Below are 12,987 nucleotides of genomic sequence, written 5' to 3'. Positions count from 1 at the left end.
TACATTAACATCCAATGAAACAATGACAGTAAAGACACGAGCAGCAACCATTGCAAAAGGAAACAGAACCCCCAATAGGAATGGTGATAAAAACTAAAGCTTGACTTTTCAAAAAGATTATGGTGAGAAGCAAAAAATCATAGGCATGAAGAGAAAAGAAAATACAAATGAAATGCATTGACGAAACCTAGGAGGCATAGCTAAAAATCTGGCAGAGATGTTTTAAAATTTTTAACTGAATCTTATGAACAACTTGTGGGATAATAATTTTCTCAGTAAGACAAATACTGAAAAGAGTTCCAGCAGAGAAATAAAATGACCTACCTTCCACCAAAATCTCACAATTTCTGATGAAAATACTCCAGGACCCAGAGAGAAGGTTTCCTCTTGGTAGCTGAACTCCAAGTGAAGCCCCAGGTTGCAAAGACCCTGGTTTTATACCTCCATGGCATCCTAACCCAATCAGTCCCCAGCCAATGTAATAATGGGGCTGGGTGCAGATTAGGCATCCCACCCATCCATGCCGCTCCCTTTTATTTTACCTTTAAATCAATCCTAGAACAATGCTAAGTAATTAAAAGTCAAACTGGTCAGGCGAGGTGGCTCACACCTGTAATCCCAGCACTTTGGGAGGCCGAGGTGGGTGGATCACAAGGTCAGGAGATTGAGACCATCCTGGCTAACATGGTGAAACCCCTTTTCTACTAAAAATACAAAAATCAGCTGGCCGGTGACACATGCCTGTAATCCGAGCTACTCGGGAGTCTGAGGCAGGAGAATCACTTGAACCTGGGAGGGGGAGGGGGAGGTTTCAGTGAGCCAAGAACACACCACTGCACTCCAGCCTGGCGACAGAGGGAGACTCCGTCTCTACTAGTGTATTTTATCATTTATTACCATAAAATATATACAGCTCTGTTGTGAAAACTTAATCAGAACTTACACACACAGAGACAATACATGGTGCCATGTGTGTTGAGATAAATATAAACAGGCTGGGCTCAGTGGCTCATGCCTGTAATCCCAGCACTTTGGGTGGTCAAGGCGGGTGGGTCACTTGAGGTTGGGAGGTCAAGACTAGCATGACCAACGTGGAGAAACCCCGTCTCTACTAAAACAAAAATTAGCCGGGTGTGGAGGCTCATGCTTGTAATCCCAGTTACTCCGGAGGTTGAGGCAGGAGAATCCCTTGAACCTCAGAGGCAGAGGTTGGGGTGAGCCGAGATCAGCTCATTGCACTACAGTCTGGGTGACAGAGCCAGACTCTGTCATATATATATACATATATATAGCACCATGTATGGTCTCTGTGTGTGTAAGTGCTGATTAAGTTTTTACAACAAAGTTGTGTATATGGTAATAAATAATAAAATGCACTAGTATCTACATTTTTTTACATTCATGATGTAACCTCATTTTTCTTTCTTATATACGCATATATATGACAGAGCCAGACCGTCTTAAAAATATATACATAAATAAATGAATATTCAGTATTAATTCATAACTGTAAAATTAATGATAATGCTAATGCGCTATCGTAAGAATTTTGTAGCTCTCTCATGTTGCTATTGCGGTGACTTCAAATGTGCCCCACGTCCCCTGAAAAGCCTGGGGGACACTACTCCACGTAAGCAAGATTTCTCTTCCGTAAATTGTGAATTGCAGCAAATAGCAATCTTTCGGGTTCTCGGGTATTTTTCCTCGTGTCTAGTGCAATATCATAAAGCTTAAATAACACCATAGAACCCATAAGGAAGTGTCTCTACTGGTGTTTTAAGTATTCCCAAGAAGCAGAGAAATTGTCATGACGGTACAAAAAAAAAGCTTGAGTTGCTTGATGCATGTTGCAGATCGGCAGCAGCTTGCCTGCCATTCCAGACAGACTACTCTAGAGAATGCAGGAAGTAAACTTAAGGTATCCATAAATACAGTACAGTATTACAAGTGTATTTTCTCTTATTTATGATTTTCTTAAAAACATACTGTTCTCTCTGGCTTACTTTATTGTAAGAATACGATTATAGAATGTATGTAACAAACGAAACCTATGTTAATCAACTGGTTATGTTCAAGGGTCAACTGTACGTGTGTCTGTGTCTGGCCTCTGTATTCTGTACATAGATGTATTGTTCATAGCATCTCAAACATTTTCTATGATTAGGTCCCCGCACAACAGCCTGGATGACACAGTGAGACCTTGTTACTCAAAACTTAAAAAAACAAAAAGGATTTTTATTTATTTCTTTGGGCCCCGGCTTCATTTGGAGTTCAGCCACCAAGAGGAAACCTTCCTCTGGGTCCTGGCGTATTTGGCCTGGAACTGGGAATCTGCGAGTCGCTGCTCCCGGGCGCTCCCTGCGGAGCTCGGCGGCCCGCCTCTCCGCCCGCCTCTCCGCCCGCCTCTCCGCCCGCCTCTCCCCGCGCCCCCACGCGGGGCGCACCGCCCGCGCCTGCTCTGGGAGCCGTGAGCTGCCGCCGTCCCCATCCCGACGTGGACGGCACGATCACCCTCAAAGCGGACAGCCTGACCTACGGCGCCTCTCCCGACAGCCCGAGGCACGCGGGCGACGTGCACGTCCCGTGGGAGCCCCACACCAAGGCGCCCCGGGTCTTTGCCTTCTTTCGCTTCCACGACCGGCGCGATGCGGAAGCTGCCGAGGCCGCGGTGGACGCTGCGGGGCTGGACCGATGGGAGCTGCGGGTGCAGGTGGCTCGCTATGGTCGCCGGGGGGCGCCACGCAGCTGGTCCCGGGGCGGCGGCTACGGACCGTGGAGCTGCAGACCCAGGAGGAGACACCACAGCCGATCTCGGGGTCCCAGCCGCTCCAGGTCCCTAAGCCAATCTCGCTACAGGAGGTCTTGCTACAGTCGCTTTCCCTACAGAGAATCTCCCTGCAGAGAATCTCACTACAGAGGATCTCCCTACAGAGGATCTCCCTACAGAAGATCTCACTACAGAGGATCTCCCTACAGAGGATCTCCTTACAGAGGATCTCCTTACAGCCGATCTCCCTACAGAGGATCACACTACAACTGGTCTCTCTACAGAGGATCTCACTGTAGAGGATCCCCTTACAGCCAATCTCCATACAGACGACCTTCCCTACAGAGGATCAGCCTACAGAGGATAACCCTGACAGTGTATCTCCCTACAACCGATCTCCCTACAGCCAATCTCCCTACAGAGAATCTCACTACAACCGATCTCCCTACGGCACATCATCCTCCAGACGATCTTACAGGGGATCTCACTACAGCCGATCTCCCGCCAGAAGATCTCCCTACAGCCGATCTCCCTACAGACGATCTCCTTACAGAACTCGCTGTAGCTGATCTCCCTCCAGTCGATCTTACAGCCGGCCTCACTGCAGCTGATCTCACTACACCCCTGTAGCTATGCAGGAAGTCTCCCTACATCTGGTCTGCCCACAACAGCTGCTCTCACTCGAAGTCTGGGTCTCCCTCTCGCTCCCCATCAGCCTCGAAATCCAGCTCTCCACAAACATCCAAATCCTCCTGGGTCTCCAGATCTTGCTCACTGTCCAGGTCTAGATCTATGTCCAGGAGTCTTCCCCCATATCTAAGAGGGAATCCAAGTCCAGGTTGCAATCCAAGAGTCCTCCCAAGTCACCTGAAGGGGAAGGACAAGTGTCCTCCTAGGAAAATGATAAGGTCCATATCCTCTGTGTGCCATGGAAAGGTGGTTTTCCCCATGCCAAAGTATAGGTAGGGTCTCTTCTATGACAACCTCACATTCCTGCTCCAGAAAGTCCTAAATTGTTCCCACATGTCCAGGATTCCATTGTTTACTGTTTTCATCAAACAGGGGTCTGCTGTTTTTCCAGTATTTTCATTATATATCTTCAAATTTCTGGTGTGGTCAAGCCCTATATATTTCAGAATATTTGAAAACAAATGTGTGACAAGCAAAATACTGAGTTTTAAGCTACCTTAGTAGCTGAGAGACGCCACGCAGTCTTCAACCACAGCTTCAACCGTACAGAGACCATCAGTTCCACTACCCAGGATGGATTGATTATGGCAGATTGGTATGGTGTGTTAATATCAGGATTTAAGGTCAAATCATAACATAGATAGAAGAGTATCTCATTGAACTGAAAGAATTTTCTATCAATGATGTACTTATTTTAAAACATGAATTTTTTCTTTTTTTCATTTTAAAGGCCTAGATATACTATGAATGAAGATGTCGTACAATTCCTCTGTGAATTTGTCTAATTCTTGTCATTTTTGTATAGGCAGATCTTCTGTCATCTTTCTGTATTTCATACACAGAAATTTATGTCTTAAATTCTCTGTTTCATAAGTTAACTTTTCTAACAAAAAAATCCGTATCATTGGTGCTTTGTGTTGATTTAGTATATTATTTTACAGTTATTCTAACTCATTAATTCCTCTATATAGGTGCATCAGTTCCTTCCAGCTCCTTTCAGTTTATCTTTTCCTAACTTGGACATTAGAAATTAAATCTAGCTAATTCATTCTTTGTATGTGATGGAGAAAATACTTAAGGCTGCAGATTTTCCTCACCACTATTATAGATGAATCTTATATATTCCTTTATGTATTTTATTAAGTTTTAAATCCAGATACACTTCAATAATGCTTGTGTGCCAAGCATTGATATTAACAAATTGCATATATTAATTCAAAGAACTGTCAATTGAACACATGAGGTAGGTGCTATCTTCATTTTATGTTGAGGAAACTGAGTGGTAAGTTTAAGTAAATTTCAAGTTCACAAATCAGGCTTTCTTGCTGTAGAATTTATGCATGTAATAGATATTTATTGTTTTGTGAAAATTTGGCTTTTTTGGCACTTGAAGAGAGAAGTATTTTTTATCATCTAGTATGTCAATACTACCTTGTTGTTAATATAGTTTAAATTTTCCATATCCTTAGATTTCTCCATTTTTTCTGCTTTGAGTGGGTGACTGTTTAATTCACACATTGCTGTAAAGAAATACTTGGAGCCCAGGTGCGGTGCCTCATTTCTATAATCCCAGCACTTTGGGATGTCAAGGCAGGCAGATCACCTGAGGTAATGAGTTCGAAACCAGCCTGGCCAGCATGATGAAACCCCCCATCTCCAACTAAAAATACAAAAACTAGCTGGGTGTAGTGGCAGGTGCCAGTAATCCCAAGTAATCCCAACTACTCAGGAGGCTGAGGCAGGTGAATCTGTTGAACCCAGAAGGCAGAAGTTACAGTGAGCTAAGATTGAACCATTGCCCTCCAGCCTGGGCAAGAGGGAAACTATCTCAAGAAAAAAAAAATCCCTGAGATTGGGTAAATTATAAAGATGAGAGTTTTAATTAGCTCATGGTTTGCAGGCTGTACAGGAAGCATAAGAGCTGCTGCTTCCGGGGAAGCCTCAGGAAATTTGCAATTATGGTGAAAGGGGAAGCAGGCACATCATATATAGCTGGGGCAGGAGGAAGAGAGAAGGGGAGGGTGGTACACACTTTTAAACAACCAGATCCTCCTAGAACTCTCAGTAATCCTCAGGGGTTACTAAGGACCAAATCCCCTCCACCTGCAGGATATCAAGGGACAACTGTATGTTAATTCAAACTTTATTATGCCTGATTGTTTTTCAACAGTTTTTTTTTTTTTCAACCAATTTACACAAAATAGCTGTGTATGAGGGTGCTCAATGCTCTTCACTTTTGCAAATGTTTGGTCAATATCAGACTTTTTAGTTTTTAGCCAGTTAGGTGAGGGCATTAAAATTCATGTTACTTATGATTGAGTCCCCACACAACAGCCTGGGTAACACAGTGAGACTTAAAACTTGAAAAAAATTTTTTTTTTCTTTTTCCTCATTACAAATAAGAGTGAGTAATTTTTTCATGTTTTATTGGCCATTTGGATATTCTCATGAAATGCCTATTATGTATTTGGTCCATTTTTCTATTGGTTGATATTCTCTGCACTAGCTCTTTATATATAATGGATATCAGCTCTTTACTGGATATGAGTAATACAATATTGGTTCACACTCCTTGGTTTGTCATTTCTTTCTATTTTTCATATCTTTTGATGAACAGAAATCCCTCTTTATTTCTGACAGTAAAATATTATTTAAAATAGCTAACATACCTGATGATTATAAAATGGCAAACACTGTTCAATTTACTCCTCTTAGAATAACTTATTTAATTCTTACTATGATCTATAAGAAAACCCATACCTCTGACTTTCAGATGACAGAACTGAGTCCTGGAGACATTAAGTCACTTGTTCAAGGTGGTAGAGCTAGCACTGTTAGAATCTAACACCGGTTAGAGTCAAATATTTGACAATCTCCAAAATGATTCCTTAAAACAAACAAAAAGACTTCTTCCTTATAAAACTGTGATATTTGAGTTGATATCAACAGTATATCTAAGCACAGTATACTGAGACCAGACACAGATGCATGTACAGTTGGCCCTGGAACAATGAGGGGGTTCAGGATGCTGAAACCCTGTGCAGTTGAAACGCCTTAAGTACTTTTGACTCTCCGCAAAACTGAACTGCTAATTGCCTATCATTGACTGGAAGTCTTACAGATATCATAAACAGTTTATTAACACAGATTTTATGTTACATGTATACTGTATTCTCAGAGTAAAGAAAGCTAGAGAAAATAAAATGTTTTTTTTGTTTTGTTTTGTTTTGTTTTTGAGACGGAGTTTTGCTCTTGTTACCCAGGCTGGAGTGCAATGGCGCGATCTCGGCTCACTGCAACCTCCACCTCCTGGGTTCAGGCAATTCTCCTGCCTCAGTCTCCCGAGTAGCTGGGATTACAGGCACGTGCCACCATGCCCGGCTAACTTTTTGTATTTTTAGTAGAGACGGGGTTTCACCCTGTTGACGGGGTTGGTCTCGATCTCTCGACCTCGTGATCCACCCGCCTCGGCCTCCCAAAGTGCTGGGATTACAGGCTTGAGCCACCGCGCCCGGCGAGAAAATAAAATGTTTTTAAGAAAATTATAAGGAGAAAATGTAACCATTTACAAGATGAATAGCCTGTCTGAAATGGCTGCCAACCTCTCTGCAGACCTCAATGTACACTACACATCAGGCAATTCAACTTTCCTCTGCCTCTTGGGAACGTTTCCAGCATCACTAGTGGCACTTCCTATAGGCCCATAGTATTATTCAACCTTTAGGATGTTGCCCTAACTTGGGTCCTGCTGTTTGGCTGACTGCCAGGCTGGGCCTACCAAAACATCCTCAAAGCATAACTGCGATCCAGTGGTCCCACACAGCCAGATAGCCAGAACCTCATAAGCATACGCTCAGCTCAGTCACCACCACAAAATCTAACCAGCCCATAAAATATTAATGAGTGTGGCCTGAAATGTTCTCAAATAACTGGAAAAAAAATGCATGGAGAATAACCTCCTCCCACAATGTTTCAAAATTACAATATTAGAAAGAAAGTCAGATTTTATATTTTGGTGACCTTTAATATATTTGTTAACAAATACTGGTGACATCACACTTTAAATATCTCAATGAATTAGAAATATGACGCTTTTTTTTTCTGACTCTATTGACCTAATTGGTCATAAAAGGCTAGTTTTGCAAGAAGGGGAGAGCTGGGGGAGGGAGAGATAAGGGAAGAAGATTGAAGGGGACCCACAGTCCAAATTCTTCAGAAGTGCCGCAGCCTCCATAATTGGCCCAAAGTTTGGGACACTGGGAGAGATGAGCTCCTGGCAAACCAAAAAGACCTCGTTCTCAGACATACTCATGTCCGGTGGATTAACTCTCAGCTGGTGACACAGAATTAGAAGCGTTCAAAGGTATTACAAGATCTGAGAGGTGAATTTGGTAACCACCATGGACCCAGCAGTGCCCAGGGTCCTTATCACAGGTGCTAACAGGGAGGCACCAGGAGGCACTGTAATTGCAGTGGCCTGAAAATTTGCCCAAAAATCTGAGTTGTAAATGTGACCGATCTCAAGAAGCCCCCACAGAGCAGAGAAGTGGAGCATAAAGGCTGACCACGGGCACAGGGGTGGGGGCCCAGTAGCACCCAGAATCCTTAGCAGGATGCTGGATCCTGGACTGTTCATCAAAGCTGCATCTGTGGGTAGGGGATTAGGCTGAGGGCCTGGAGGTGTGCTGTCTGTGACCACCAAGAGGCACCTCCTGGCTAGATGGAACCCGGAGGATTGGCTTCTGAGCCCCCAGTTACAAAGGCTAAGGACCCCAACCACATCTGCCAGTTGAAAGGTTCAGACCAAGGTTGACAAAGCCAGGGTGGGCAGTGGGTCCAAGCTAAGGTCCTGGGCTGGGAAGGTACCTGTTGCCTCACATTTGTGTGCCAGGTGTTCCCATGGCCAATCACTGCAGGCTAGATTGGCCACGGGAACACAGGCATACAAATGTGAGGCAACAGGTACCACAGCTGGAGACCATAGGCTGAGTGGGTGATGGCCCTGGTGACATGGGTGGTGCCTCAGTCCAGAAAGCCTTCTCAGGCACTTGGGTCTTCCACCAGGTGGGCATCTCCAGGCTGGCCTGTGCCCTGGACTCCATGGGGTCTGCAACTAATCCCTCTTGCCTGGGTTTCCACAGCTCATGGTACCTGGGTTATAGGATGCCCATGACAGCGTCCAGGGAAAAGGTCACAACGTCTTCCTCAATAATGCACTGAGAGGCCACTTTGTTTATCTCATGGTGGCAAAATTCATGACCTCCTTGAAATTGAAACCATGGTTGAAGTCCGCGTGAGAGCCATAGGGAAACCATTTAGATATTTCGCCCCCCGCCCCCGCCTTGAGTTTTTTTCTGCATTCAGCCTTAACAACTCCAACAAAATAAATTTTACTTCTTCCCTTCCATCAATGATAGCTCTAAAAGTCATGGCAGTGGTTACCAGCACTAATTCCATAAATTATTGACTGAAATGCCTCAAATACCTCACATTAAGGAAAATGCTGACTTGGGTCTAAAATAGCTAGCTAGTAGAGAATTTTTGAATTTTATTTTAAGGAAGAAGTCATTGCTTCCTTACAAGTGTGTGTAAAACAGGACTGACTGTTGAAGTATATCAAATGCCTATCGACGTCTATACACATGATCACGTAACTTTTCTTCTGGTTGCATTTACGGGATAAGTTATATTCCTAGATTTCCTGATTTAAACCATCACTGCCTTCCTGCAATAAACCCCGTGGAGTTACTGTATGCCATGCTTTTAAAGTACTTACATTATCTTAGCTAATATTTAAGTTAAACTTTTTACATTGATGTTCATAAATAATTTTTGGCCATCATTTTCTCTCATTCTGCAGCTCATCAGGATTTTCTGTCAATGATGTGCTTATTTTAAAACTTGAAGTTTTTCCCTCATTCTAAAGGCCTATGTATACTTGAAATAAAAATTTCACACAATTTCTCTGTGAAATTCTCTCATCTTTTCATTTTTGAAGAGGCAGGTCTTCTGCCATTCTGTATTTCATACACAAAAACTTATGTCTTAAATATTCTATTAATTTTTCTAAAATAGTCCATACCATTGGCATTTTGTGTTGATTTATTATATTATTTTACAGTTATTCTGACTCACTTTCTGCATATATGCATATCAATTCCTTCTTGCTACTTTCATACAATTGATCTTTTCCTAACTTGTAAATCAGAAGCTTAATTCAGTTAATTTTATTCTTTGAATGTGATGGAGAAAATAATTAAGGCTACAGCTTTTCCTCGGCATTATTCTAAATGAATCACATCTATTCCTTTTTCTATGTTATTGTTTTAAATTTAAAAACACTCTAGTAATTCTTATTCTATTCCAAGCATTGGTATTAACAAATTACATATATTAACTCATGGAACTGCCAATTAAACACCCGAGGTAGGTGCTATCTCCATTTTACACTGAGGAAACTGAGTCATAAAGTTACGTAATTTTCAAGGTCACACAAGCTGGTAAGAGAAGCTGGAATTCAGAATCAGGCTATCTTGTTCCACAGTTCATATTCTCAACAGATATTTATTGTTTTGTGGAAATTTGGCTTTTATGATTTGCACTTCCCTCAAATCTGAGATCCATTCAATAAAAAAATTTTAACCTGTCAGGAAAAGGACCTGTACGTTTTCTGACTTTCAAAAATATTTCAAATTTTATTGCACAATAATTCAGAATGTTTGAATTTTCTTCACTTTGTTTAAAGAAAATATGGATATTTTCTATTCACCCTGATATAATGTCATATTTTGTAATTGATTCTTTGGCAGCATAGGTTGTCAAGGACGTGACCATGTTTTTGGGATGCAGTGACCTTGGTGACCCTACAGCCAATACGATAAGCTTAGCATTCATATTGTAACTGAACTCACTCGAGCAAAGATATCTTTAGTAGGGACTTTCCCTTTTAGAGAGCATGCTCATTTTTGATTTTACCTGTCGTCAAACTGATCTTTTGCTCATTACAGTAGTAAAAAACATACCCCTGGGTGGAGATTTAAGATGCTAATGAGGCATGGGATGTATGAATAAGCAGGTGCACCTACTGTGCATGTTCATCCAGAAGACCACCAGTACATGCTTAGTAGTAACACCTGTTACCACCTCCTTATGAATAACTATGTAAAACTCCCATGATGGGGGTTGCTCCTGCAATAATCAATGCCATCTCTCTGCAACAAGCAGCCGGCCCTGAATTCTTTCCCTCTCAGTGTGTACGACATATTCTGCACCTAACTTTCCAAATATCCTTTTCCTTTGACAATAAATTACTCTATGCTGTACTTCTTTTGCTGTATGTCTCTTATTTAAATTATTTTATACTAAGAAGACAAAGACCAGAGGTATCACGACAGCTGTCAACAGCACCTGAAGAAAAGAATTTATTTTCTATCATCTCATTTGTCAATTCTACCTTATTGTTAATGTTGTCTAAGTTTTTCCTATCCTTAGGGTTCTCCATTTTTTCTGGCTTAGATGAATAGGGTGACTATACTAGTTCATTCTTTGCCACGAAGAATATCCCTGGGTAATTTATAAAGAAAAGAAGTTTATTGGCTCACAGGTCTACAGGCTTCACAGGAAGCACAGCCGTGTCTGGGTTTGGGGAGGCCCCGGGAAACCTACAATCATCATGGAAGGCAAAGGGGAAGGAGGCACATCTTTCATGGTGGGGGCAGGAGGAAGGCGGGGGTAGGCACTACACACTTTTAAACAACCAGATCTTGTGAGAACCCTATCACAAGAACAGCACTAGAGGGGTGGTGCTAAACCATTCCTGAGAAATCACCACCATGAGCCAATCAGCTGCCACCAGACCATACCTCTAAAACAGGATTTGTATTCTACCTGAGATTTGAGTGAGGACACATATCCAAACCATATCAATCCTCCCCTGGCTGCCTCCTAAATCTCATGCCCTTCTCACATTGCAACATATAATCTGTCCTCCTAGACCTCCAGACCTGTGGTGGGAAGCATTGCCAGGAAGGTCTCTGATATGCCTTTGAGGTGTTTTTCCTGTTATTTTTGCTATTAGTACATGCCTTCCTTGTAGTGATGTAAATTTCTGCAGCCAGCTTGAATTCCTCCCCTGAAAACATGCCTTTTCTTTTCTGCCACATGGCCCGGCTGCAAATTTCTTAAACTTCTATACTCTGCTTCCCTTTTCTTTTTTCTTTTTCTTTTTCTTTCTTTTTTTTTTTTTCTTTTTGAGACGGAGTTTCGCTCTTGTTACCCAGGCTGGAGTGCAATGGCACGATCTCGGCTCACCGCAACCTCCGCCTCCTGGGTTCAGGCAATTCTCCTGCCTCAGCCTCCTGAGTAGCTCGGATTACAGGCATGTGCCACCATGCCCAGGTACTTTTTTGTATTTTTAGTAGAGATGGGGTTTCACCATGTTGACTAGGATGGTTTCGATCTCTTGACCTCGTGATCCACCCGCCTCGGCCTCCCAAAGTGCTGGGATTACAGGCATGAGCCACGGCGCCTGGCCTCTGCTTCCCTTTTCTACTCGCTTCACTGGAACTAGATGTAAGTTTCAGTTTCAAGTCATTTCTTTGTTCATGAATATGAGTATAGGCTGTTACAAGTAGAGAGGCTAGATCTTAAACTCTTTGCTGCTTAAAATTTTTTCTGCCAGATATTCTAAATCATTGCTCTCAAGCTCAAAGATCTTGAGATCTTCCACAGATCCCTAGAGCAGGGACACAGTGCAGCCAACCCCTTGACTAACGTCTAACAGATGTAAAGTTTGCTCCAGTTCCCAATAAATTCTTCTTCTCAATCTGATACCTACTCATGCTGGAATTCATTTTCCGTATCACTATAAACATTTGGATCACAATATAACAAGTGTCTAGGAAGTTCCAAATTTTCCCTCAACCTGTAGCATTCTGGACCCTCCACACTCTTCCAGCCTCTGCTGATTACTCAATTCTAAAGCTATTTTTACATTTTCAGAAATCTTTGTAGCAATGATTTTTCTGGTACCAATTTGCTGTATTAGTTCATTCTCTCATTGCTATAAAAAAAATACCTGAGACTAGATAATTTATAAATAACAGATGTTTTATTAGGGTCATGTTTCTGAAAGCTGTACAGGAAGCATAAAAACTTCTGCTTCTGGAGAAGCCTGAGGCAATTTACAATCTTGGCAGAAGGTGAAGAAGCAGGCACATCTTATATGGCTGGGGCAGAAACAAGAGAGATGGGGGGGAGGTGCTACACACTTTTAAACAATTAGATCTTGTGAGAATTCTAATGGGAGAGCAACACCAGTGTGATGGTGCATAACAGTTCATGAGAAACTGCCCCTATGAGCCAGTCACCTCCCACCAGGCCCTAAATCCAGCATTGGGGATTTACAGTTCCACATGAGATTTAAGCAGGAACACAGATTCAAACCATGTCAGTGACTTCAATGTACCTATGTTTACTGAGTCTCTTTCTGTTTTATATAGTAAAGTCATACTTTATCAAACTTACTTCAA

At 42.3% G+C, this 12,987-nt stretch overlaps 1 protein-coding gene across 1 annotated transcript; it reads left to right on the top strand.

Annotated features, from left to right (window-relative positions):
- The first annotated feature begins 1,840 nt into the window (after positions 1–1,840).
- On the top strand, positions 1,841–6,350 carry LOC141584938 (uncharacterized). The gene is made up of 2 exons (XM_074401912.1): positions 1,841–1,918; positions 2,276–6,350. The coding sequence occupies exons 1-2, from the start codon at positions 1,841–1,843 to the stop codon at positions 3,395–3,397; spliced, it is 1,200 nt and encodes a 399-aa protein (XP_074258013.1). The 3' UTR covers positions 3,398–6,350.
- The last annotated feature ends 6,637 nt before the right edge of the window (positions 6,351–12,987 follow it).

This window comes from Saimiri boliviensis, chromosome 6 (assembly GCF_048565385.1).
Source record: "Saimiri boliviensis isolate mSaiBol1 chromosome 6, mSaiBol1.pri, whole genome shotgun sequence".
Taxonomy (NCBI): Eukaryota; Metazoa; Chordata; class Mammalia; order Primates; family Cebidae; genus Saimiri; species Saimiri boliviensis.
This window is presented reverse-complemented; position numbering and strand designations above follow the sequence as displayed.

Excerpts from the sequence above, each read along its gene's own strand:
- LOC141584938 (XM_074401912.1), top strand. The coding sequence starts at position 1,841 with ATGCATGTTGCAGATCGGCAGCAGCTTGCCTGCCATTCCAGACAGACT. Across the intron at positions 1,919-2,275 it reads ATGCAGGAAGTAAACTTAAG|CCACCAAGAGGAAACCTTCC; the intron begins GTATCCATAAAT and ends TTTGGAGTTCAG.